At 39.0% G+C, this 24,673-nt stretch overlaps 1 protein-coding gene across 1 annotated transcript in view; it reads right to left on the minus strand.

Moving 5' to 3' along the window:
* Positions 1-24,673, minus strand: part of oprl1 (opiate receptor-like 1) — a 70,355-nt gene that overhangs the window by 22,287 nt on the left and 23,395 nt on the right. The window contains exons 3-5 of the mRNA XM_055056931.1: positions 10,187-10,274; positions 8,616-8,798; positions 8,247-8,337 (exon numbers count right to left, since the gene is read on the minus strand). Of these exons, the coding sequence (XP_054912906.1) occupies positions 8,247-8,337; positions 8,616-8,798; positions 10,187-10,274 (362 nt within the window). The remainder of the gene's footprint in view (positions 1-8,246; positions 8,338-8,615; positions 8,799-10,186; positions 10,275-24,673) is intronic.

A 24,673-nucleotide genomic window follows, 5' to 3' on the forward strand; every position in this document is an offset into this window, starting at 1 on the left:
AGAAACAAATTAATTGTAATTATTAAATGCTGTTGTGGCCATTTATGCTAGATTTTGTGGATCGTAATTTCTACCAATTTAGTTTTCTTCTTTGGTTATTTCCCATGAATTCCCATGAAGATTTTCACAGGCTTGATTTTTGTGTGAAATAGAATCTAGTTACTATTCTGGCCTTGAAATCATCAACAGACAATCTGAAACCATTTCAGTCAGTTTTATATCACCTGTCAGGTGTTGGATTTCAAAATAAGGAAAGTTTTTCCAACCGAGGTCGAGTATCTCTTACGTTTTAAGACAGGTTCATAGATGTCTAAAACAACAACCTGTCAACCATTTACAAGCTTTTATTAACTGCTCAGAATCTGACAGGCTGGCTGAAATGCGATGCACATTCCTATAATAGGGTCCATAATAGCTAATAAAATACCAGTGGCTAAACAAGATGTTCGGTTAGGAGGAAAGATTCTGCAAAGTCACAGAATTTGATGGATCAGTGCTTCTTACAAATGGTGGTATAAACCAAATTTAACTGTCTTGTCTAGAAATTGGATTGAAATTAAATGTAGATATTTATGTAACAGCAAACAGCTAAAATCTGCAAATGCTTAAGACCCCCGTAAAACACCAAACTGTATCTTAATATGCATTAATAAATACATGAACTAGATTTTTCTGCACATTCTTTTCTTTTTTCTTCCAAAGTGTCTTGAAATGGCATTTGTGGTAAACTGTAACTCTATGAACTACCTGAACTGTCTTCAATGTGCTTTAATGGTGACAACCGCCAGACATTAGATGATTCTGTTTGGTTATCTGAATGTTTCCAGTGACATCAGTGATCGCTGTTTCACAACCCCAACATTAAAGCCGACAGACTCATTCCCATGTCGACTGTTATGGCACTTTCTCTGCCTCATTTGGCAACAAGGAGGCAATCTCCCTTTGGCGAATCAATCGTTTTCAAAAATGGCTTCAAACAATTTCCAAAAAGTTGGGCTGTGATTCTGAAACTGTGCCTCAGGCTCACGGTTATCACGCAGATAAAAACGAAAAATAACAAAGGAATTCAAAGGATGGACAAGAGCAGGTAGCAGTGATTACCTGCCAGGATCCAAAACACAGAATACCAGAGCTGATGCCTTGCCTTTGGAATTATAGTCAATTTGGAGGGAGATTAGCAGAGACTAGCTTGTCTTCAAATTACAGCCAGACTAGTAGTAAAAGAAAAAAGGCAACAAACCACATCAGGAAGAAAAGTGAACGATTGCCACAAGCAGGAAAATGACTTAATTGTTCAACAATTTTACTTTTTTTTTCCAACGCTTAGCCATCAGAGCCGAAACAAAAGTAGAGATTTATCAAACACCTGCAGCTGCCAAACACATTTATACCCAGCAGGAGGTAAAGTTATGTTTGACCACAACAAGGACGCTTCGTTATGACCGGCTGACGCACAAGGTGCCTCACAGATTGCAATTAACCAAAAACACTTTGTCTTGCACTCCAGAGAAAATGCTTGCAGAGTAATGATGCCCAGCAAAGTGAGAGAAAAACATTTTCCAAAGTAGCCTTAAAAAGGTGACATTTGCAGAAGCGGCGTAATCCTCCTTTTTGACATTTCCTAGGATGATACACAGAAAGCAGAAACCTGGATTTAGATTTAAATAGAATTTCTGGTGACTATGTTTAAGAATGTAAATGTCAAATACCTACAAGCTTCAAAGTTTGGTGCTTCAGTGAAATTAACATTTCATTTTTTATCATAATTGTTCAGAAAACCAGTAACTTCTCCGGTTTCCATGCTTGTGCTTTGCTTCCATGGTGAAACTGTTTGTCGCCATCGAACCATGAAGAAATGTCTGGTTCTCCAGAAGACCTTCAGATGAAATCTGAACGTGTGATTCAGCTCCCTCAGTAAAAGCAACAGTTTCTGCAATGTGTCACAACTTTCTGCAAAAAACTCTCCAGCTCTCTCAGATTGGATTAAAATTATCTGTTTCTGATTTCAAGTTTTGGAAGATTCTCAGCAGGATTTATTGCAACAAACAACAATCTTCTTTTATTTACCTATTTTTTTTCAGCTCTAGTGGCTTTTATTTGACAGTGAATTGAAAGGGAAGCAGGTTGTGAGAGAGGGGAAGACGAGTCGATGGGCCGGGACTCGAACCCGTAACGGCTGCACTGAGGACCACATAAGAAACGACAGCTTGAAACTTGACGTAGTTCCAGTTAGTTTCAGTTTTTCACCATCAACTGTCCCTGTTTTTGTTATTTTCAGCATCTTTCCAGACAGCAGGACTGACTCAGATGTGCTACTCACCAAACCCCACACTTCCACTCATGTTCTGCAAATTTCCTGGCTGGATTAGTCAGAGCATCTTTTAGTGACAGCAGGGTGGCTGTTGATTACAGCCTCTTTACTGCCACAGCGTCCTTGGGCAAAGCTTTTGACCCCAATTACACAGAGAGTCCTGCAGTGCCTTTTCCTCCTCTTTCTTTGTTTACCGGCGACAGAAGGAGGAGGGGAAAGAGGCGGCGTTACACTTTAAGATCGACCTGCTACATCAGACAGTAGCAGCCAGAGAACCAAACCAACCAATTTTATGAAAATGAAATGGCAAAGATATAAAAAACAGCACTGAGGAAGAAATAAAAAAAATAAGTTATGTTTCAAAGGAAGCCAAAGGCAAAATTTGATTCAAACATCTGATTATTTAGCAGGAATTCAAATTAGTCAGAGAAATGTACAAAAAAAGCATCGCACACAAGAATGAAACGGACAAAACGAGACATTCGACAAAAAGCACATTATGAAGAAGTAATAAAAAGATGAGATTAAGGAGATTAAGTCTGTGAGAGGGATGTAAGAAAGAAGATAAAGCTGAATATGAAGGAAGCAAAAGCAGAGTTGAGGCGAAGGGAGCAGAAAACAAAACAAGCCGAGAAGACGAAGCAAATGGGTTAAAGAAAGCCGATGCTGGAGGGGAAACGCAGTTCTTATTGCAGATCCAGCTCAGCTGCAGAGTAGACTAATAAAAGTGATGATGGGATTATGCTGCAGCTCCGGGCTGAAGCTGGATCAATATCTAACTACTGGACCTCTCCTTTCCCAGCCAGCGCCAACATATTTCTTAATTTCACTGCAAAAATAGTCCGAGCTTTGTTTCTCCGTGACTTTCCAAACGTTACAAGTATTGACTTTATCTCACTTAAAAAACAATGAAAACATTTCCTTGAATGTGGAAATGTTCTGCTGTTCGGAAAGTTATTCTCTCAGAAAGGATAACTGAGAGTTAATTAAAAAAAGAAATATTCAGGCAGGAGATAAACGGGCTTTTAGACCTGGATGAGGAAAGAGGTAATTGAGAGATGTGGGAACCAGAAGAGGAGATGAGAGCGGCTCTCAGGACATTATCGGTGTGTGTGTGAGGCCCCTGAGCACCGCTGGAGCTACACACAGCCTGCAGCAACACTTTCACTTAATGATGCTTTCTGAAAAAACGATCAGTTCCATAAAACGTTGATGATAAAAAAAGAAAAAGCAGGAAAAGCTGGTGAGATAAACATGCTAGCTGCATTTAAGGACTTTGAGATTGGAGGTAAAAACACACAGGATCGGAAAAATGTACAGAAAATCCCACCAGTATGAACTCAAAGCTGCTCCAAGAAGATCGGCGTGTGATTTTTCCTGTATTAATGAACATTAGTTTGGATTTTCGCTCATATTCCTCAGCTGCATCACAACTGCATTGTCTCCTCGTTCCTCACAGCATGAGAAAACTTTAACGTCAACATGCCCAAAAACATGAATAATGGAGCGCCGTCACTTTAAGAGTTGAACAGCTCTGAACACATGTCCCATGTCCATAAAAGTTTGTGAGATAACGTCAGAAAAATAATGAAATTGTATCATTTTTTCTGTGCCAGCTCGTAGATTTCTGCCGCCGTCTTTCAGGCGCAGCAGCACCAGCAGCACCAGCAGCAGCAGCAGCAACAGCAGCAGCAGCAGCAACAGCAGTGGCAGCTGCACCAGCAGCAGCAGTGGCAGCTGCACCAGCAGCGGCAGCAGCAGCAGCACCAGCAGCACCAGCGGCAGCAGCAGCAGTGGCAGCTGCACCAGCAGTGGCAGCAGCTGCACCAGCAGCTTTGTTTGAAGCTCTCTGGCTGATTAACGGCCCTGTTTACACGTCTACTGTTGACATATCTCGGCCCTCATCTTTGTCTTTGGATTAATCTCACATATTGCCCATTTAAGGTCATTTGAAAGGCTTTGGCGGCCCGTTGCCATGGAAACTGAGCTGAATCCTTTGATCGCTCGGGCCTCTTTAGGAGGATCGGCGCCATCTGCGAGCTGAAGGAGCAAGTTTGTGATGATTTCTAAGCCTGCCAGAACAATCAGATCACAAACACATAAACACTCATCACTGCACTCCCACAGCCCTATAAGGAGAACACACAGCTCTCAACACACACACACACACACACACACACACACACACACACACACACACACACACACACACACACACACACACACACACACACACACACACACACTCCCTGCTTATTAAGTGTGAAGCCGAATCGGTTCCACCGCTAGACTTTGCCATTAATATTTATGACCTCTACCAAAATATTTCAGCGCTTGTGCGGGGCGATGCATTGCAGCAGACAGACAGAGGAGGAGGTGAGAGAATGACCCAGGTGCGTCTGCGTTGTTCAGCTGAAAGACGAGAAGAGAAAAGAGTCCATGCGGGAGAAAAGCTTCAGACTTTACTGGAGACTGAAATGAACGGATGCAGACGCAGAGAAAGGTCATGGTAACGGATCAAACATGGCCGCCGTTTGATACTTCAGCATTCCTGTTTCAGTTTCTGGTTTTCTGGCGGTCTGATGTAAAAGTTGACACTTCTTTTGTGTATTAACGTCTCTTGTTACCGTCACAGCAGCCGGTAACAGGAGACGTCACTCTGGGGTTTTATTTAGACATGAAAAGACGCTCAGAGACGCCGGAGTGGCTGCAGAGAGCAGTCAGCTGAGAGGTAATCAAATGAAAGCTTAATGTGCTGCATTCTCTCACACACCACATCACTGATGGCCTTTCAGACTCATTTTATTGTTTGAGCCTTAACTAAGGGCCCAGAGTAAATGAAAGTCACATCCGCCTTGTCCCTGCGCTGTGGATCCTTCACTGGATCTCCTGACGCGGTTCAGTCTGCGTGAAGCCTTCAGGCGTTAAGCGGGGACTTTATTCCATTCCTCTTGCCTCACGCGGCTTGAGTGGTGTTAATGAAAGATGGAGGAACGTTCAGGGAGAGCGTTTCGATTAATGCTGAGGGATGACTTCCCTGCCTGTCGTCTAGCAGAAAAGCCTGGAGTTTCCCGACGACGAATTGCCTCATTTGCCAACATTTGGTTTAGGCACAGAAGTTCATTATGCTTAAAAAGATTTTCTTTGAGGAAAAACAAGAGTAACGGCAAAAAAAAAAAAAGAAATACTAGGTGCTTCAGCTCTTTCTCAATTGGTGACCAGTAGTGGATTTTTTTTTCAACTGACCAGAGAGTCAGAAACTAAAAAGCAACTTTTATTTTTAACCAATTAGTGAAAAGTAATTAGTTTATGCTGGTAGCTTTAACCTTTGGTTCTGCTTTCAACATCATTCTTAATGCACATTTTAAAGTATTGCATTAGAAAAGGTTGATGCTAATTTAAAGTAACAGTTTTTACGTTTGTTTCATGCAGTTTTATATCAACATCCCAAGTTTTATGTTTTCCTTTATTTTAAAAGCTATAAATGGAAATAAATTTCTGGTCCTTTAGAAATCAGGACAATTTTTTTATAATGGATATATATATATATATAAATATATACGTCTAGTGACTCTGTCCCATATTTCCACATTTACATCTCTGAAAGAAAAAAGAAGGAAAACGCCTCATTCAGACCCTATTAAGACTTCAGACCCATGAAAAACACTATTAGCTTCTTGACATAATAAAATCCAACCATCAGTGATTAGAGCATAAATCAGGTCACTGCTTTTTCATCTGAGATGAAACAAGCTGCAAGATGCAAATTAAAGCCTCTGATCATTCACAACATGGTAATAGAGGCACAGAAGAGATTCACATGCACAAAGCTTCTGATCAGCAGGCGAAATTCTTTAGAAAAGACTCAGCATGAATTAAAACCAAATTCAATCTGGACACTGAACTTCTGCTGATGTGTTTAAAAATCGGATCTTCAGCCTGCGCTGGATGACGGGAGCTGAGAGAGAAACTTTGCTTCATATTTAAACATTTTTGCTTGAATGTGGAACGGCGTGAAATGTTTGGATTAAAATTTTTATTCCCATCCAAACAGAAGAGCAAGACGAGCTCAACGTCGTCCGACTGCCTGTTACAGCAGCATGATGGTCGGACACTGATGTGGGTCTTCTCTATCACTTTCTAAAGTCTTTTCATTCAGGAAAGCAAACCAGCACCAGCAAGCAAGCAAAAACAGAACAAGGACTTCATATTCAGAGTTCTGATCCGAAAACATCTGTCTGAATGTTTTGATCCAAAAACTTGGTGGAAAGGATTTTGGTTCAAAAATTTATTAACTGATTGTCTTTACAAAACTGTTGCATCATGTAGTTTTTTTTTCATTTATTTATATGAGAAACACAAACTATGCATTTTGTAATTGGTGGATAACTCAAAGTAAAAATAATAATTAATTTAGGCCTTCAGAAGTCTCACACATGCAACCTCTTAAGGGTTTTCACAAATAAAAATAAACTCAGAAAACTTTTGAATTATCATTTATTGATATGAATGTAATTTTTATTGTATTGTTTCTGACTGAATAATTTCTTTGACAATATTTTTTTTTACCAACAAAAACACAAAACAGACAAAGAACACAGATTGTCTCTCCCCACATGGAAGTTAAAGTTAACATAACGCATTTTTAAATAACAGTTTTTAAGCTTTTTAAGTGGATTTAGCCTAATACATATTTATCAATTATTTCTCACCATAAGAATTGATCTTCTGATTAAAAAGGTTAGCTAACATAGACTTTGCTCCATTTGTAGTTATTGATGTGTAATCATCAATATCTGCTTTGTAACCAGGTCAAAGATCAGAATGAAAAACACAGCTGAAAAAAATACAATAAAAGCAAAAAGTTTGAGTTGCTGTTTCACAAAATATGGAGAGCAGCAAAATGAGTAAAAGAAGCATCCAGAAGTGGCCTGTATTTTCTGAAAGCTCAGGCGGTTTTAATGGTGAACTTGTGGTGAACCTACACTGAGCTGCAAAAGTGACAACACAAGATCAGTCAGCTGACACATCCTCAAGCACTCTGCGAAATGAACTTGATCCACACCCACCTTCTGCAGCAGCACATACATAAAACATTGGAAAGATCTGTGCAACGCTTTGCATCTTGATCAGGCATAATAAATTCAAACTAGCTCACTCACAAGAGCAGCGCATGTGAAAGGGAGCAGTGAAACCTGACGAAGGCTGATTGATTCTAGACTGAAGCTGCATGCAGTCGGAGAGCTGGTCACTTCACACCCAACCAAGACCTCACCAAAAACAAAACGGGTAAATCAGCCGGACCTGAAAGGTCTCCATGGAGAGGCAAAGAATCAGAACAAGACAACTTTGTGACATTTCTGGTGTCCATGTTGCAAATGTCTGCTGATGCAGACTCAACCAATTCAAATCTGTTTTAGATACAATTTTGAAATGATGGATATTTTCTGAATTTAGAACCAGTTTGGCAGCGAAACACGAATGTTTATTTTAATTCTAAATGTATTCAGGCAGTACAGTGTAACACAACAGTCACAGCTCAGCTTGTAAAAAAAATACTGCAGGTTTGTGCGACTGCATGAAAGTCTCTCCAGATTGAATTACAGGAGTAACCACAGTTCTTTGGATATGAGAAAGTAATTTATGTAATTTCTTAAAGTGTGACACATAAAACTGGGGAAAATTGCATGTTTAGGTGAACAATGCAACCTTGCACAACTTCCCATCATAAAGTTTGATTAATCTCAGCTTTCTCCATGTGTTAAACCTTCAGATCCTTAATTAGAAGAAGAATGTTACACCATGCATCTCTTTATTTCCATCAGATTTTAAACTTTCATCAACCAACCGACCACAGGCGTAAAAAACTTTATGCAACAAACCTGTGATGACCAGGAAGCCTGATTATGGATCCTGGTGTTCATTGTGAACTTACCGTTGTCCTCCCCCACCACCTCCACATTTCCCATCACCATTACTGGGACACCAACAGCAGAGGCCAACACCCACACGCAGACATTCACCACCTAGAGACAGAACAACACAGCAGCCACAGCGAATCAGAGTTTCCTCAAAGATAACATCTGAAACGCATTCAATGCTTTTAATACAAGTTCCTGGATTCATTCACATCTTGACATTTTGTTCAGGTGGATTTCAGTTTCTTTATAAGCACATCCTCCTTCATCGAACTCGGTCGACTCTTAACATCTGACCAGATGACTGCTGTCACTTCACAGACGTGGAATGAGGTGTGAAGTGTTTGAAAGGGTGAACATCTCACTCTGGAGTCCGTCGGTCTTACCTTGGCCTTGTGCGGCGTCCTCATGTCCAGCGCCTTGACGGGGTGGCAGACGGCCACGTACCTGTCCATACTCATCACCGTCAGAGTGAAGGTGCTGATGAACATGTTGTAGTAGTCGAAAGACACCACGGTCTTACAGAGAGCGTTTCCAAAGGGCCAAAAGCCCAGGAAAACATCGGTGCCCTGGAGACAAATAACAGCACATAAAATTCAGCTTTTGAATTAAAAAAGCACCCAGAAAGATAAATTCATCTTTTAAATTTTATTTGGAATTTCACTGCTTTGCACACTATTGGTAAAATTGGAAGAAGTTTGACAAATCGGTCAGAAGCAAGTTAAAAAAGGTGGACGACTCTGAGGCGCCTCATGAACATTACATGTGGAAAATGTAAAAATGAGTTAGCAGTGTCAAAACGTTTTCCCATGAGGGCCAAAATTGTCAAATTACACTTTTTAAAATTAAAACTGAAAATATTTATTTCTCGATATTTATTGTTTTATCCCTTAGACAATATTTTAATAAAGCAGCGTAATTAAATTCTTGTTGAAAAATAATCAGTAAATTATGGTCGATCCAAAATATAAACAGGTATTAATGTGTTAAATGTTTTTGGGTTTATTCTTTTCTTTTTTGGCAACGAAGCTTTGAGTGTAATCGATAAAATCAGAAACATTGCTAATATATCAAAAAATAGTGAAATGAATAAATGTTTAAGAAGATTTTATTTGTATCTGAAAATCTCAAATAAATCCATTCTTGAAATGTGAATCACACGGAGGGACAAAAGTGGCCGTCAAGCCACAGTTTGGACAACCCTACCCTAAGGTTTTGAAGTTTGGTTATAAAAGCAACAGTGTGGTATAGAAGTTTAGAACGATGCCAAATCACACGCTGCACATTTAACGACAGCATGCTTTAAAAACTAACAGCCTAAATGGGCAGACTGGTTAAATACCAGTAAGTTCTAAACATTTTTCTAAGCTCAAATTAGTCAAGAGAAACATTTATTTCAGGTGGTGCTTAAATAAAATGAAGTATTTTATCGGAGGAGCGCCGACCTCACGGTGCATAAAGTGGATGAAATTTAATGGGCCGTTTTTCAGTCAGACTGACTAAACCTTTCTGACAGCTGAAGCAGCAAATTATGCAAATGAGACGAGTTTTATTTAGAGTTCAGCCAAATGAACATGGACTTTATGTAAACAAAGAGGAGTGGAGAGAATCAAGCTGATGTAAATACGGTGGAAAAGGCCAGGATGCTAACGCTACATGCTGACATTAGCATTATGGCAAGTCATGGTTTTGATTTTAGTCATGACAAAAAAAAAATCTCACATTTTCAAAATATATTTTGCAATTCAGAACATTGCAGGAAGTTTACAATTAAGATGAATTAATTCAGTTTTATAGTTTTTGAGCTGGACTGAGAACTAGTTTTTGTTAGGGATGAACTGGCAAAACAAGCTCATTCCTTGGGTGACATGGAAATGTTACTGAATTTTAAAGTTTGCATATTCACATGTACTTTGGTTTAGGGTTGATAATTAATCTGGTTTATCGTGTGAATCACCTGGAAAGGCAGCGTCGCCAGGGCCAGGGAGTCGGCCAGGGCCAGGTTAAAGATGTAGATGTTAGTGGCTGTTTTCATCTTTGTGTATCTGAGGAAAGACACACAGGAAACACACATAAAAACCCAAAGACTGTCAGGTAAGATCAACATAACGTCATGTTCTGACATCACAGATGTGAATGTGGTTCAACAGAACCGGGACTTTTACAGGAGCCATGCGGGTTTGTCAGATTATCCTGACTTTGAGCTTTTTCTTTTGGATCAACATGACCCGCATTTCTGTTTCCACAATGATTAAAAAAACCCGGTTGCATCTTAGTCACCAAGTCACCATAACAACCACTAGCAGCCATCTACAAGCCAACCACCTGCTTGTGATTCACACCAGGTTTAAATTACTCATTTTTAATGCCACCGATGCAAATGTGAGGAATTGGTTTTTAAAGGACAGTCAGCTGTAAAACAAAGGATAAACGTGGGACCCGCTGTTGGCTGTGATGCTGTCGGTCTGTTTCTCTTCCAACATTTCTGTGACCTTGTTTGGTAGTTTTCATGAATACTTTAGTCTGAAATCTGAAAATAAATCCTCACTGGGTCTTTCAGCAGGAAACAATCAATCAACCTTCCTCCTTGACCATTTAAGTCCCAAAATGGGCGGAGCCTAAGAGAGGAGCGCAAAACAGAAGAAAGGAGGACTTTGGACAAACTAGACAGATTGTGCAAAGGCGAATATTATCTAAAGATCCTTCTTTCTCATAACCTTAACAGAAGTAGAAAGAATAGGACATTCTATTATTTTCTACCAAACATCCCACACTCTGTCCAGTTCTGTCACTCTTCTGTACAATTTGTCTAATGTGTGTTAATGTACCAACAGATGAGGCGCAGTGCGGCGCTGCCACTGTGCGTTCCTCTAAGAGAGTTCTGCTGGAAAAAGTAGGTGAACGAAACAGTTTCCTGCAACTAAAGGCTAGATTTTCCAGAAAACGTTCATGCATCTTCAGTAACCGATGAAAACTTGTAAATGTATCTGAACACCTGGTTGTCTGGGTCATCATGGTTCCCAAAAGGAGCCACGATGGAGCACAACGAAAAAATGTATTTAATGTCCGCACCTCTCAGTCAGAAAACATTAAGCGGTTAAATCTGCTGCACCAATGCCTGCCAAAGAAATTACCTTTGTGGTTAAGATTCTTCCACCAACAATGTGTCTCTCGGAGACGGTGCCCGAATGACTCAGCGGCACAAAGATACTGACGTGGAGAAACATTAAATCTATTATGCAATAACTGCCTTCAGCAGAAATCTGCTGAGATCCAACATCTGCTCTAAAAAAGCTTGACACAAATAAAACACGTCAACCGTCTTCAGCCTCTTCCCAACTTCTTTAGTTCTGTTCAGTTTGGCTTCCAGCTGTTCTTCACACCCGTTTCTCTGGCTTTTCTCTTACTGAACCTCTCACACCGACTTAGGCTCAGGATCTATTCTTGGTTTTCTATGTCTACCCAAAGGCAGATTTTACTCATTACTTTTGAATTTCTTATCTTTATGACACAGATAGAGATCTGTTAAAGCACAGTGTTCTCCCCATCAACCTTTTCTATTTCTTTTTATTCACCGTTTGTCCTTTTTTACATTTTTTCAGTTTTACGTCCATCTTTCATTTCCCCATTCCCTCTTTGTTCATCCGTTTTTTTTAAGGTTTGAATTCCTCACTTTCCTTCTTCTTGAATTCATTTCTCCTCTTTTTGTATTATTAATATTCATTAATCCATGTAAGCTCATACGCTTCTTTTCATTTTCTCCACTCTTTTCCTATAATCCCTTTTCATCGTTTTTTCTCCCCAAGCTTCCAGCTCTTTCTTGTTTTCTCTGCAGCTGCACATTTCTCCCTGCTTTTTTCTGCTGGTTGAGAACTTGCAGGCATCCTCTGTGTCGTCTTAAGAGAATTTCTCAGCCACCCTCCCTTTTTTAAACATAAGGGACGGAGTTTACTCAACCAAAACTTCCATATCTGTTCTTTCTCCCCATCATCCTGATTTTCCTGTGTACTTACAGTTATTCTTGTTTTTTGGTTTATGTTCTTCTCTCTGCCCATATTTTCTGTATTCTTTATGTATCGTTTGCTTAAATTTTCGTTCTTGAATTGAAAACCAAATTGAAAAGCGGCTTGAGAGTAGATTTGGTTTGTAGAGCAAACATGCCAACATTCATTGCTCAGTATGAAAGAAGATCCATCACCATTACTGTTTTAATATCTCCAGTCAATATCTTGGTGTTGCATCACATCACATTACTAATGGAACAGGCTGAAAAGTTTGAAAAATGAGATTTCTTTTCTTTCATAAAATGTTATTTAATAAATATAAACAGAAGTAGTATTTTGACGGCTTTAGGCAGAACGGTTTGCAGTTAGCTGGTTCTGTTAGCTAGTGAGTTCCCCTCACTATTCTCTGCAGGTTTTCTGCAGCTGCGTTTCCAATGCAAACAGGAGCTGCACGTTTCCGCTGACATCTTCCTTAAACATTTTCCTTAAATTTCCTAACATGCTTATATTCCCAGAAAATAAATGATCAATTTAATCTCAAGTGAAATTCAGAGAGAAAAATCCTCAAGTCAATAATGACTAAATCTTTATACAATAGTCAGTTTGAATGAGTTATGCAGTTTGTTATAACTCGACTGTGAGCTTGTTTAATTTAAATCTGAATATCAGCTAAACATCTCACTGTGTTTCTATCTGTCCAGATCCTTTCACACACATTACAGATCGCTCACAGTCCTGATGAACGGCGGCAGTGAGCCGCTCCGCTCAGACCTGTCAGCATTTTCTGCCTGTTTGCAGTTGAGGAATTTCCAAACGAAGCCTGAAACATTTATTGAGCCATTTCTTCTTTAAGCCTCTCGCTCTCCGTCTTCTCCCTCTTTCCAGCTGCATCAGTTCATCCACACTAATATCAATGCAGCTTGAGAGAATGTAAGCAGAAAAAAAACCGATCTGTTTGCCTTTTTTCACTAAGTTGCTTTGCCTAATGTTTAACACACATTTAATCAAATCATAAAAACCTGCATAACTTTGATTTATTTTGTTGCATGACAACAAACTAATGTCTGGTTCACACTTCTTGAAGTCTTATAAAGATTTTTTTTACTGATGCTCATAATGCTAAAAGTGTTTTGAAGCTGAATTGTAGCCTCTAATCCAGACAGGCAGCCAGTTCTTGACTGGTTTGGGATATTCTTGTCTTGGCAGGTGATTTTTTTTTTTTTTTACTTTTCCAGTTTTATCTCCATCCACAGCTCACTGGCTGTTTAATCTCCCTTCATCACTCCTCCATCGCTCCCCGCTTTGTCTCTTTCCAAATGTAACCCTGCCAGCTTTCTCCTTCTCCCTCTTGTTCTCATGTTGCTTCTTCTCTGCGTTCGCGCAGGGAGGGAGGAGGAAAGATGAAAAGGGTCGATCTGATGCCTCTTTAATCCTCCGAGCCGTTCAGATTCAAATATTAATATCGTTTTGAATAATTCACACGTTGCCGGTCTTCACTGTATCAACTTAAATGAGCTGTCACACGCCAGCACAAATTTGTGTGTGTGTTTGTGTTTATCACACCCAGTCAAATTAAAAACAGACTTTTCTCATTTTAATTTTATGAATATTCCTGCTTTATGACTTTTATTCAGGGCCACAGTTTCTCTTCATTGAGGGTGATTAGAAATTTTGGCTAATGATTCAGCTGCAGTTGGAAGAAAGTTTAACGCCAAACGAAATCAGAAATGAAATGAAGTTGATTTTATTTATCGATTAAAAAAACTGGGGCACTTGTAGGTGTTAGTATTTTTCAGCACCGTATGTTTTTGATTCTTTGCAGTTCTGTCACTTTAATTATTGAAATCCATGTAAATATTATAGAAAAATTAATGTTGTTCAAAAAGACAGGAATTGATTGGTAAACAAATATTAGAAAAACTTATTTTGCTTCTTAAAGGTGACTTTAAAGGATAGGTCTATTGTCTGTACAAAATATGTCCATCAATTTTTATTTTTTTTGCACAGATAATGAGATTGTAGTCTGTTCAGTTCTACCTACTTTGACTCCTTTCAGAAGGAGCTGTTTTAGGGCCTCTGTCGCTTTAAGTCCAAATAAGCTGCTGCTGGCCACGCCCCCAACTCACAAGTCAAAAATGACTTCAAACAGATGTGCAATCATACAATCTTACACTTTTGAAAAGCAGAAGTGGAGCCTCCAGCACAAAAAATAAGAACACAACAAATGGTTTCTGGATTGTAAGTCAACAACAAAACACTCGCCTTTTCCAGCAGCCATTGTACGGCGCATACAGCGGCAAAACCAGCTGAACTCAGCGTGGGGAGCCAGGTTAAGCTTTCACATCTAGATTTAACCCAATCCACTCGATATCAAACTATCAAACTACTCTAGACACATTAGTATCAGGGATTCAGTCGCCCTGTAATCTGCACTTTTGTGAATTAAGTTATTTCCTTCAGAGATGATAAATAATTACACTTTAAAACATTCCAGGGTCAAAATATTCTCTCTAAACATTCAAACGTTTCTAGACAATTTCTCAAGGAGGTTCAGCAGTGCAAAAAGCTGAAACATTAATCTGTTTTACTTTAGCTAGAAGGAAGGAGTCTTGGGAAGGCAGTGATCTCCACAGGTAGTTCTCAGTTCTGACAAATTCTTTAGAAACAGAAGTTTTAAAAATAAATCCTATTCTGTCTGCTTTGTCTATCATCCACCAGCTTTCTATGGTTTAATCACTCAATCTCATAAAGACCTTTTCATCTGTCTGCTGCTGCACTGTAAGTCCTTTTATATTCCTGTGTATCTCTGTGGGGAAGAGCTCTTGAATGTAAGCCTTTTTTTGATGGCAATCACATAAACCGACTCGTAGTGGCGGCTGTTGAAAAGGTAGAGCGATAGAGTATTATCTCAGCTCTCCATGGATGACATCCTGGACCCTTTAATAAAGGTCTTTAGTTGTCTGTCTGCAGGTTTAAATCCGCCGCTGTGAAGTCAGAACTAATAGTACTTATAGTGCTATGCTAACATTTTTTTTTTTACAATGGTTCATTTAACTTAAGCAAAGATTTTTGTACAGAGCTGACTGGAGATGGTAAATTAAATAAACCTTTAAATAATTCAACTTTTAACCTCAGCGTAACATAAGCTAAACTAAACATGGGGCAATTGATTTCAGAAGGATACATTTATGACTTGTTTTAATACCTTTTTATCTGCAAAAGCAGAAATGAAACCTTTTCCAGCCTTTGCATTTTGGGTTAAGTAAGGTGTGTCCCAAATTTTGCATTTTACATTTAATCACAGAAAGTTTTAGCACCAAATGCAACATATTTATTCTTTATGATAAAACTGAGAGCTTGTTAGAGAAAGAAAAGATTAGTTTTGTACAACGTTGAATTAAGTTTCCAGTAAAAAAAAGCTTTATCTACTTTCATTACAAAAATCCCATCCATCCATCCATTGCTTTTTTTTCATCTTCACTAACAGCTCTCCTTCAAAACATTTAGATTTCTGACAAATCTAACAGAAAAGTGATATTTTATTACTTTAGTTTCACTTGCAATGAAGCTATGTTATGGTACAATAACATAAGTCCAACAACACTTGCAAATCCCTCTAAAACACATGTATAGTTTAATAGTTCAAATACATCATAATATGCAATAATATGAACAATGATAAGCGTCTTAGCGAATTATGTTGCACTGAAAAGGTAAATACAAATACAGAACCGTCACTTTGTTCTCGCTCATACAAAGTAAAGGTCCTTCACACTGATCTAAATCACACACACACACACACACACACACACACACACACACACACACACACACACACACACACACACACACACACACACACAGGAACATGATCCTCACTCTCACTGTCACAATCCAGAACATGAAACTCTCTTCATTAAGCCAATCACAACTCAATTGAGGCCATAAGAGAGTGAAGTGGCAATAATTAGTACAAGTGAATTTCACAAACCTGTTAGTGTCGGTACACCAACACTGACAGCATGAAATACTCGATCAGAGGTAATAATCAGCTACTGACACACACTGAACAAGAAATGAGCGAGCACAAAATCCATGTTTTCGAAATATTTCACCAAAGAAGGACCCAGTAACAGCAACATTACATATAATACAAACAAAATGTGGATTTTATTTTGAAATTTAGTTCTTGATATCTGGTGTATGGATAGTTGCCCAGGGCGGCAATAGAAAGGAGCGGGGCATCCATCCATCCATCCATCCATCCATCCATCCATCCATCCATCCATCCATCCATCCATCCATCCATCCATCCATCCATCCATCCATCCATCCATCCATCCATCCATCCATCCATCCATCCATCCATCCATTTTCTGTATCCCTAGTGGGTCGGGAGTTGCTGATCTGCTGCTAACGTTTTGGGCGAGTGGCGGGGTCACCCTGGACAGATCGCCAGTCTGTCGCAGAGCAGGATACGCAAGTACTTGAAAAAAATGCTTATTTGATCTGTTTGCAGTGAAGTCAGTTTCCAATATTTGCCAGTGAATCCTGGGAGACCAGGTTGTCTGATTTCTGCTGAAATCACTTCCATTTTAAACGTCCTTGGGAGCTGAGCGATCCCAGGGACATTCCTTGATAACATCTTGTTTGACTTCAGCCGGGAGGCTGAGCAACGTGGTTTCCTGGCCCCTGATGTCACCGCCTTCACTCATGCCTTTGTTTTGTCTGAATGTTGCCATTTGCCCTAATGTGTCCTTTCCTCTTATTTTATTTTGTCAGAAACTGTGGAGCATTCACTTTTAACCCAGAAAAGGAGTTAGACAGACTCTGGTTTATCAGTTTATTAGTCACTCTTTAGCTTATTTCTTAGAAACTGTAGAGAGCTCACTATTTAGACGCAGAGAGACTCCTATCATTGGTAGATGAGTATCTACTAACTACCAACACTGAATATTTATTCAGTATTTAGTTTATTTACTTTGGATCAACATTTTTAGCTTTTTCTTCTTTTGCGCTTTCCTTCAGTTTGTTATTTTGTTTCTATTTCCTTTTAAATCCTTTGTAAGGCCTTAATGCTGAAAATGTGCTACGGAAATAAAATTACCTTTACATTTAAAACTACTTAGAAGGGTTTTGCTCAGGGCACCGTTTTGGCGAGGACCACCGCTGCTGAACCTATCAAGTCTTGTCCCCTTCCTCAAGTCGTAGAAAGAGTCAAGTGAGAGAGGGATGGATGGAGAAAGTTGGGAGTTGAGTATTTTAAATGTCATCACTTTTCCTTTTTATCACTGGCTCTCTCACGGGATCTCGCCTTCTCACGGGTTCTTCCCAGAGTATAAACCTGACGTCAGACGCACTCGCATAATTCCACTTTGCATGATCAAAGGCAATAAACTGTCAGTGGGTGGCATTTGTTCTCCTTTTGTGTGTTCATTCTTCACAAAGATTGGTTGAAAGTAATTTCCCCCGATGCTAATACAAGATGATATGAAAAAGATGGGGATGCAGAGAGTTGGGGTACTCATTTTGTCTGAGAAAATCTATTTTTTTGCAACAGAAAAACAACTGAAACAATTTCACAAATGCAAACAAACCTGGTAATAGCTTCTCTTTCACTCCTCATGACTAATGCAATCACATTTTGATTGCAATCTGATCCTGAGTAAAATGAGGTGAAGTGGATTCTTTATAAATCATTTCACAATCATCGCATGCTGGTAAACCTGTTGAAGAAAATATGCGACGATTAGGTTAACAAATTCATGTCACACTGTATCTTTTTTTTTCCAGCCCTGTCTAAAGTCAATAAAAACACACATGGTTCCTGCATTGTACCTGCAAAACAACTCTAGGAAGTTATTATTGCTAACATGGCATTGAAGAGAGTTGGGTGTTTGTCTAAGCTTTTCAAACCTTTGACACACGTCAAACTGTCAGGAAAACAAATTCAATTAATTTTGTACAGCTCCAAATAAACACTGCAGCCTCTTGCTACTTTCAGAATACAAGCCCCATCTGCTCCAAACACGGACTCTCCGTATAATCAGTGTTTCAAATCAAAGTCGCTTTTTTCCCCCAAGTGCATCTTTTTCAGAGTTATGTTCAGAGGAAGCCACAGCTGCACATAGTTTTTGATCTAATCAGCGTAATTCACCAAGGACGCTGGTTAAGTGAGGAACTGTCCTCCATTCCAACTCACTGAGATACGGAGGATCGGTTCTCCTGTCTTCGCTGGCTTTTCCACTTTGGTATGGGGACATGACGCACGTTAGCCAAATACGCAGGATGTGACATAAAAAGTGCAAGTATCATAACTCGATACAGAAAAATTGATTCAACCTTGAAATGTTTATAAAAGCAGAAATAATAGACAATTCTCAAAAGATTTTTTTTTTATTTTTTAATTTTAGTCATTTATTTTTTAATCATAGGAATGTCAAAAATCATTCATATGTTTCAATAATATAATGGTTTCACTAACAATAATCATACCAGCTGTCAAACAGGGGGTAGCATTATGTTGAGTCACCTAAATCTACTTATATTGTCTTTTTGTTGAGACATTTGGATAAAGTTTAATAACGACTGGTTGCTGGAAACTCAAGCGAGCAACTTGCTTCTGCTCTATACTTTTTCTTTACACCTATTTACTGCTGCAGGCTGAAGCTTTTAGAGCAAAAGTAATTTCTGCCATGACCAATTTAAGCTCCTTTAATGGCTTTCAATGAGATGTGCTTCAGGACTCATTTCAGACCTGTTCAGAATCTCTTTTATAGGCCATTTATTGCCAAAAAGACCTTTCAAAAGCACATCAAAAGCACTCTAGCAGTAAGTATATAAGCATGATTGACAACACTAAGCCCCTCCTCTTGGCTCTGATTGGTTGTTTTTACTGAGAGCAGTAGTACATGTCACCACATGATGGCAATTTATCTAAAAAAATATTTCTTTTAAGAGCTGCAGTTTTAAGTGGATTGTGCAAATTTTAGAAATATATCTCAATAGTTATTTATACAACTTTTAAGTGTTTATTTCAGTTTAAATTGAAACCCAGTAGTATATTGAAGAATAGATGTTTAACTGGAAAAAATCTTAATCTTATTAGTTGAATAAGATTAAGATTTTCACTTGTATGATTAAAAATTATTCACTTGTATGATAATTTGTCTGTACACGAGTCCGCAGAAGCAGGACTGGTATTTATGTATCCAGGTCAAAAATAATATTTTTGTGAATAAATATTATTTCAATTGTCTTAAATACATGAAGCTAATTCTTTCTTTGCATTTTTATATTTAACAATAAATCAAAATTGAACAGCTGTTTCAAATTAGCCTTTATAGATACTGCTATGTGCGATAAAATTACCCATCTGTTACAGCACAAACAGCAAACATGACAAATCAGACTCGGTGTAAGCGCTGCTACCTTTAAAATAATTACACCTTTATTTCCTGCTTCTAAAGCTTCTGCATGTTGTCGAAGACTCTGTCGCTTGCTAAGCCTTTTCTTAATCTTTCTTCAGATGTATTTGCTTCCAGGCGTCATTTGAACACCCACAGAATGATCCAGACCAATAAGCTGCTAAACTCTCACTATGTCCTTCCATTGCAGGGAACAAAGGTCTGCTTGGAGTGAAACGCCTACTAGATGAGTAACAGTGGATATCTGTTACACCACAACAAGAAGGAAATTATGTTTTGTCTTATACCATTAAATCGATTCTCCAGAGAAAAAATCTGAAACTCTTTCAAGGGAAGAATTGAATAAACTGGGGTAAAAGTCACAGAGTTGCTGAGAATAAGAAATTAAATTAACCCAAAATGAAATCTCGTTGACCTTATTGCAGAAAATATTGCAAGCATAAACAACTTTAAAATAATCCATTAACTCCCAATATGAAATAAATCCCCTGCTTTTGTTCAACTCTCCAGTTTTCACCGGAAAAAAAAACTGATTTAAAGCAACAAACTGCCCTTGAAAATTAAATGAATTATAATTAAATGTCGGTGATGGTAGTTTTCTCTCCGCAGCCTGGATTTATTAAAAGCTTAGACCAGAGCTCAATATTTTCTAATGGCTCCTCTGCTGATTTATGAATCCACACAATGACATCTATTAAAATTATGGATGCGTTTGGATTCATACAATTTAAAACGACTAATCAATACTTCCGTGCTCTGCTGTTGGCTTTTTGAAATTTCTTCTCTGAACTGGTGAGCAACATCTCAGAGGTCATTAACCATTAAACACAAACAAACCAATGCATCCTGCAGGGTGTGTGTGTTTGTAAATTAAAAGTAACAGTCTTTTAAATGAAAGCGTTACAAAAGTAGATCGATTTTGCAATGCATGTTGCTCCAAAGAATTACGAGGAATTAGAAATGAAGTGGACTCCAACTGCAATTTAGGGACAAAAATCACCCAAAAGACCCTAAACTCTTGATTTATTGAGAAAATGCTTAAGACAGTTTTTTTAAGAATTCCAACATACAATTTCCCTTCATCCTCATTGACACACACAGCTGAAAATGTCTTCCTTATCACTTCATGGTCCAGCCAATCAGCAGCAAAGAAATTGGCTGCTTAGCAAATGCCAGCCAATAGCGTGTCTAGAAGCAAAGCATTCAGTTGTTTTAGCTTTCTTGTTTTAGCTGCACATTTTTCCCTGGACTTATTGTCCCACCTATTAAAAATGTTTTTCAGAAAAATCTGACGTTCTGCAAATATAATTTCACTCCAAAGATAAATCCAAGAACAAGTGAGTTTGGGAAATCTGAACTGCGAATAGGCAGGGATCCACTGCAGGGAGAAACACGTTTGGTAAAACTTTAAAGCTTCTTAGAACTACTTAACAAAACTAAGTGTACTTAAAAAAAACTCAATAAGAAACAAGTCTGTTCTTGTTATGTTTCAGATTGTAAATGAGTGGTTTTGTTACACTAACAAAAACATGTAGCACCATCATATAACAACCATTTGCACCTTCAATCGATATCCCAAAAAAGACAGTTAGAGTCATTCAGGGGGTCAGAGATGATTTGCAAGGTGAGAATGACTAACGGAGAAACTCGGATTCAAGTTCCAGCCAGAAAAGCACAATAAGTCTGTTAAAGCACCAACATTCATCAGATCCCTGGCGTTCATTTAGCCAACTGAAAAGCAAGATTTTTCAAGCGCAGGTGAAATTTGAAAGCTGATTTTTCTCTATGAACCAATTGCTTGATTTCTCTGCTGAAATCCCTTTTTGTCTTTCTCAAATACCTCGACTTCCTTCTGAAGGGTCTGCAATTTGCCCAGAAAAACTCCAACAGGTTGAACCCAGTAGACATCCTGAACTGACCCCTTCACTTTGGAGAACCACGTCTCAGGGCAGAGGTCATCCTGAACGACAAAGCTCTTCATCACGTCCAAAACAGGAAGTTCATTTCAGGCATTTCTATCCAGAATCTTGTTCTCGTCAGAGCAAAGGTGAACAGGCAAATTAGCTTTTTGCCTCCACTCTTTCTATTCTACAAGTTACATACTTTATAATTTAACTCCTAGATACTTTAATACTTTTGCTTGAGGCGGATTCACTTGGATTTGATGGCAGAGAGTCGCAGTGTCAGCTATGGAGGACCTAGATCTACTTCTGTCAGTCCAGTTCATGATGTGAAGACACCAACAGTCCCACATCATCAACTAAATGCAAGGATAAAATCAGGAGCTGCTTTGAGATCCAGGACAAACATGGTCGCTAACAAAGGTCTCCATCTCTTCTGTAAGCCATACCACATCAGGATACCGTCTCTAGATTCTGGGCTCCCAAACTGTGGGAGAATAATGACTTTTTCAGATGTTTGACAGGCGCAAGTCCTTAATCTGAGGTGGGAACGTCAGATTTCCAACAGTCTGGAGTAAACTCACTACCCCAACAGTCCACAGGGGCTCCACTCGTTTATCCAAAAGAGTCAAATCAACAGAAGAGAATCAGCAAAGTTGATATATTTGGTGAAAAACAAATATATCAACAAATATATCAACAAATATAAATATACTCTGAGCCTAAGCTATTTGAGGCCAGAAGCTAAACATCATTCACTGAACCCTGAATTTACCCTGCAGTGACTCTGCAAGTGTGGAATATGGACAAATGAAACATTTCATTCTCCACTTGTTTACTCTCAGAGAGGAAGTTCACTTTTTTTAGATTAAATGAATCCTCTGTAGGCCCACTTAATTCATTTCTTTTCCCTCAATTTCTAGGCTTCAATAAATTTTTATTTGCTTACAAGGAGAGACAACTTCCCAATAAAAGGCAACATAAATATTCACATTCACCAGATATTGCCAATCGTAGCAATTCAGTTCCTGAAATCCAACATCAACAGGTAAAGTCAGCCTAACCTCTCCTTGGCATCACACAATGTCTGACTCAACCAGCGATCTGAGATCAACCAAAAGTCTGGACTTCTAATGTCCAGACTTAGCCTAACTGCTCACTTAATTGATTTGTCATTTCATGGAAAGTGTGTGGTGCTTTTACAGCAGTTTGTACAAGAAAAGAGGGAATCGCTGGGAAAAAGATGAGTTACATGTTCACGTCGTTTCTGCTACTGGCAGAAATGAGAGGAAAGCTTTATGTGATTTCCAGAGAGGTGAATGAGATCAATGGGGCCTTGCAGGACACGATGCAGGACACGATGCCTCCTCTGTCTCTCTCTCTCTGCAGAGGCACGGTGGGGACGGTCTCTACGTTTTCAGGGTCTGCATCGCCGATGTGTTGTTGACTCTACATACACCAGAGCATCAAAGCTCAGCAGGTGATGCACTCAGGAGACGAAATTGCGAGACGCCATGTTACATTCTCAGACCGCACACTGATGTTGAGCCACGTCGCCTCTGTTTGATAAAATAACCGCTTCCAGAAGATGTCTTCTATGTCTTCATAATACACAGCCAGTCTGTGAAAATAGATTTCAGTGATTGCAGTCTGAACACAGTAACCAGGACAACTCCTCGTCCTTGTAACTCACATTAAATAAAAACATAGTACATTTTATGTGATATCCTCTTTTAGTCTTTACAACTTGTTGAACTCTAATGGCTCTGTCCCTTTTATTTCACTGAGTAGACGTTATTGGATTGCACCGTTCCTCCTACAGATGTGCTGGCCTAGCAGGCTGTAAGACAGAAAAGAAGACAAGTAATTCTTTTAGAAGCCAGCAGGAAATCAATATCCACATCAGTTGCATTTGGAAGCCATCCACAACCAAGGGGGAAATGCTTTTGCACCATTTCAGTCTGATTTATGCAGACCAGCTCTGCGCAATGTGCAAAATATTTTTTCTACACATCATCTTGATGGGAATCTCAAATTTCAAATCATCTGATTCTTGAAGTAGCTGGATGGTCTCATGCAATTTGTAGTTGTAATTCAAATTCTGTACTTCATAGTGGGGACGGTCTTAACAAATATTGTGAACTAACTTATATGAATCCTATAAAGTCAAAATATCATCGTAAGAAGAAATGTGGAAATAATTCAATTAAATTCAGTTTATATGCATATCACCGTTTGATGACACGTCATCTCAAGGTACTCTGCTAAGAAAAATAGTTATTTCAATTCATAGTTATTGATTGCAGCATTCACTCCTCTGTTTCATAAATTGTTGCTGAAATCAATAAAGCTGACTGATTGAGAACACTAAAAACTGCATCCATTCTGATAATGGTCATGTATTTAACTTTTCCAATAGTAGCTGCATTTTCTTTCAGAATCAAAATGTCTTTATTGTCATTGCACAAAAGCACAATGAATACACAAGCATGCAGTAATTATTGGTATATAATTAGATTATAATTATATCTATGGTTTATATTTTGAAGTCATAAAACATGGTGATATTTTTTCCCAAGGTTATCAGACCATCTCTCATGATGGCCCACACCTAATAAGTGGTAAAGTCGTCGACGACTCACCTTCAAAACACATCGACACACATAAACCTGCGGCAAAAGGAGCAATAATGACTTCAACTGCTCGATTATAAATGTGGTGTTGCTGTGTAGACGTCTGCACGAAGGCTTCCTGTCCCCTCTGGTTCACATATGCACTCTCTGTCATGCAGAGTGGGTGGAATACGACCCTCATTACCCGGTGAAGAGCGCCTGGGAGTGAGATCTGAAGACGTTATAGAGATGGAGACCGCGCCGTGGGATGAGGTGTTCATTAGAGCCTCACCTGCCTTTCTCTCACAGTTCTGCAGCTGAGCACACACACACACACTTACACAGCTACACTTTTCCTCCACACGCCGGTGCAGTAATGCGTACAACAACATCCCTCAGCTGCCCATAAATAATGAATGATTTTTCTATAAATCTAGGCAAGAGTGCGCGAAGGCAGCGAGTGTGCTTGGTTTACTTGCATCTCCGTGTTTGTCGGCTTT

This window comes from Poeciliopsis prolifica, unplaced genomic scaffold, assembly GCF_027474105.1.
Source record: "Poeciliopsis prolifica strain line A6 unplaced genomic scaffold, Auburn_PproV2 SCAFFOLD046, whole genome shotgun sequence".
NCBI lineage: Eukaryota > Metazoa > Chordata > Actinopteri > Cyprinodontiformes > Poeciliidae > Poeciliopsis > Poeciliopsis prolifica.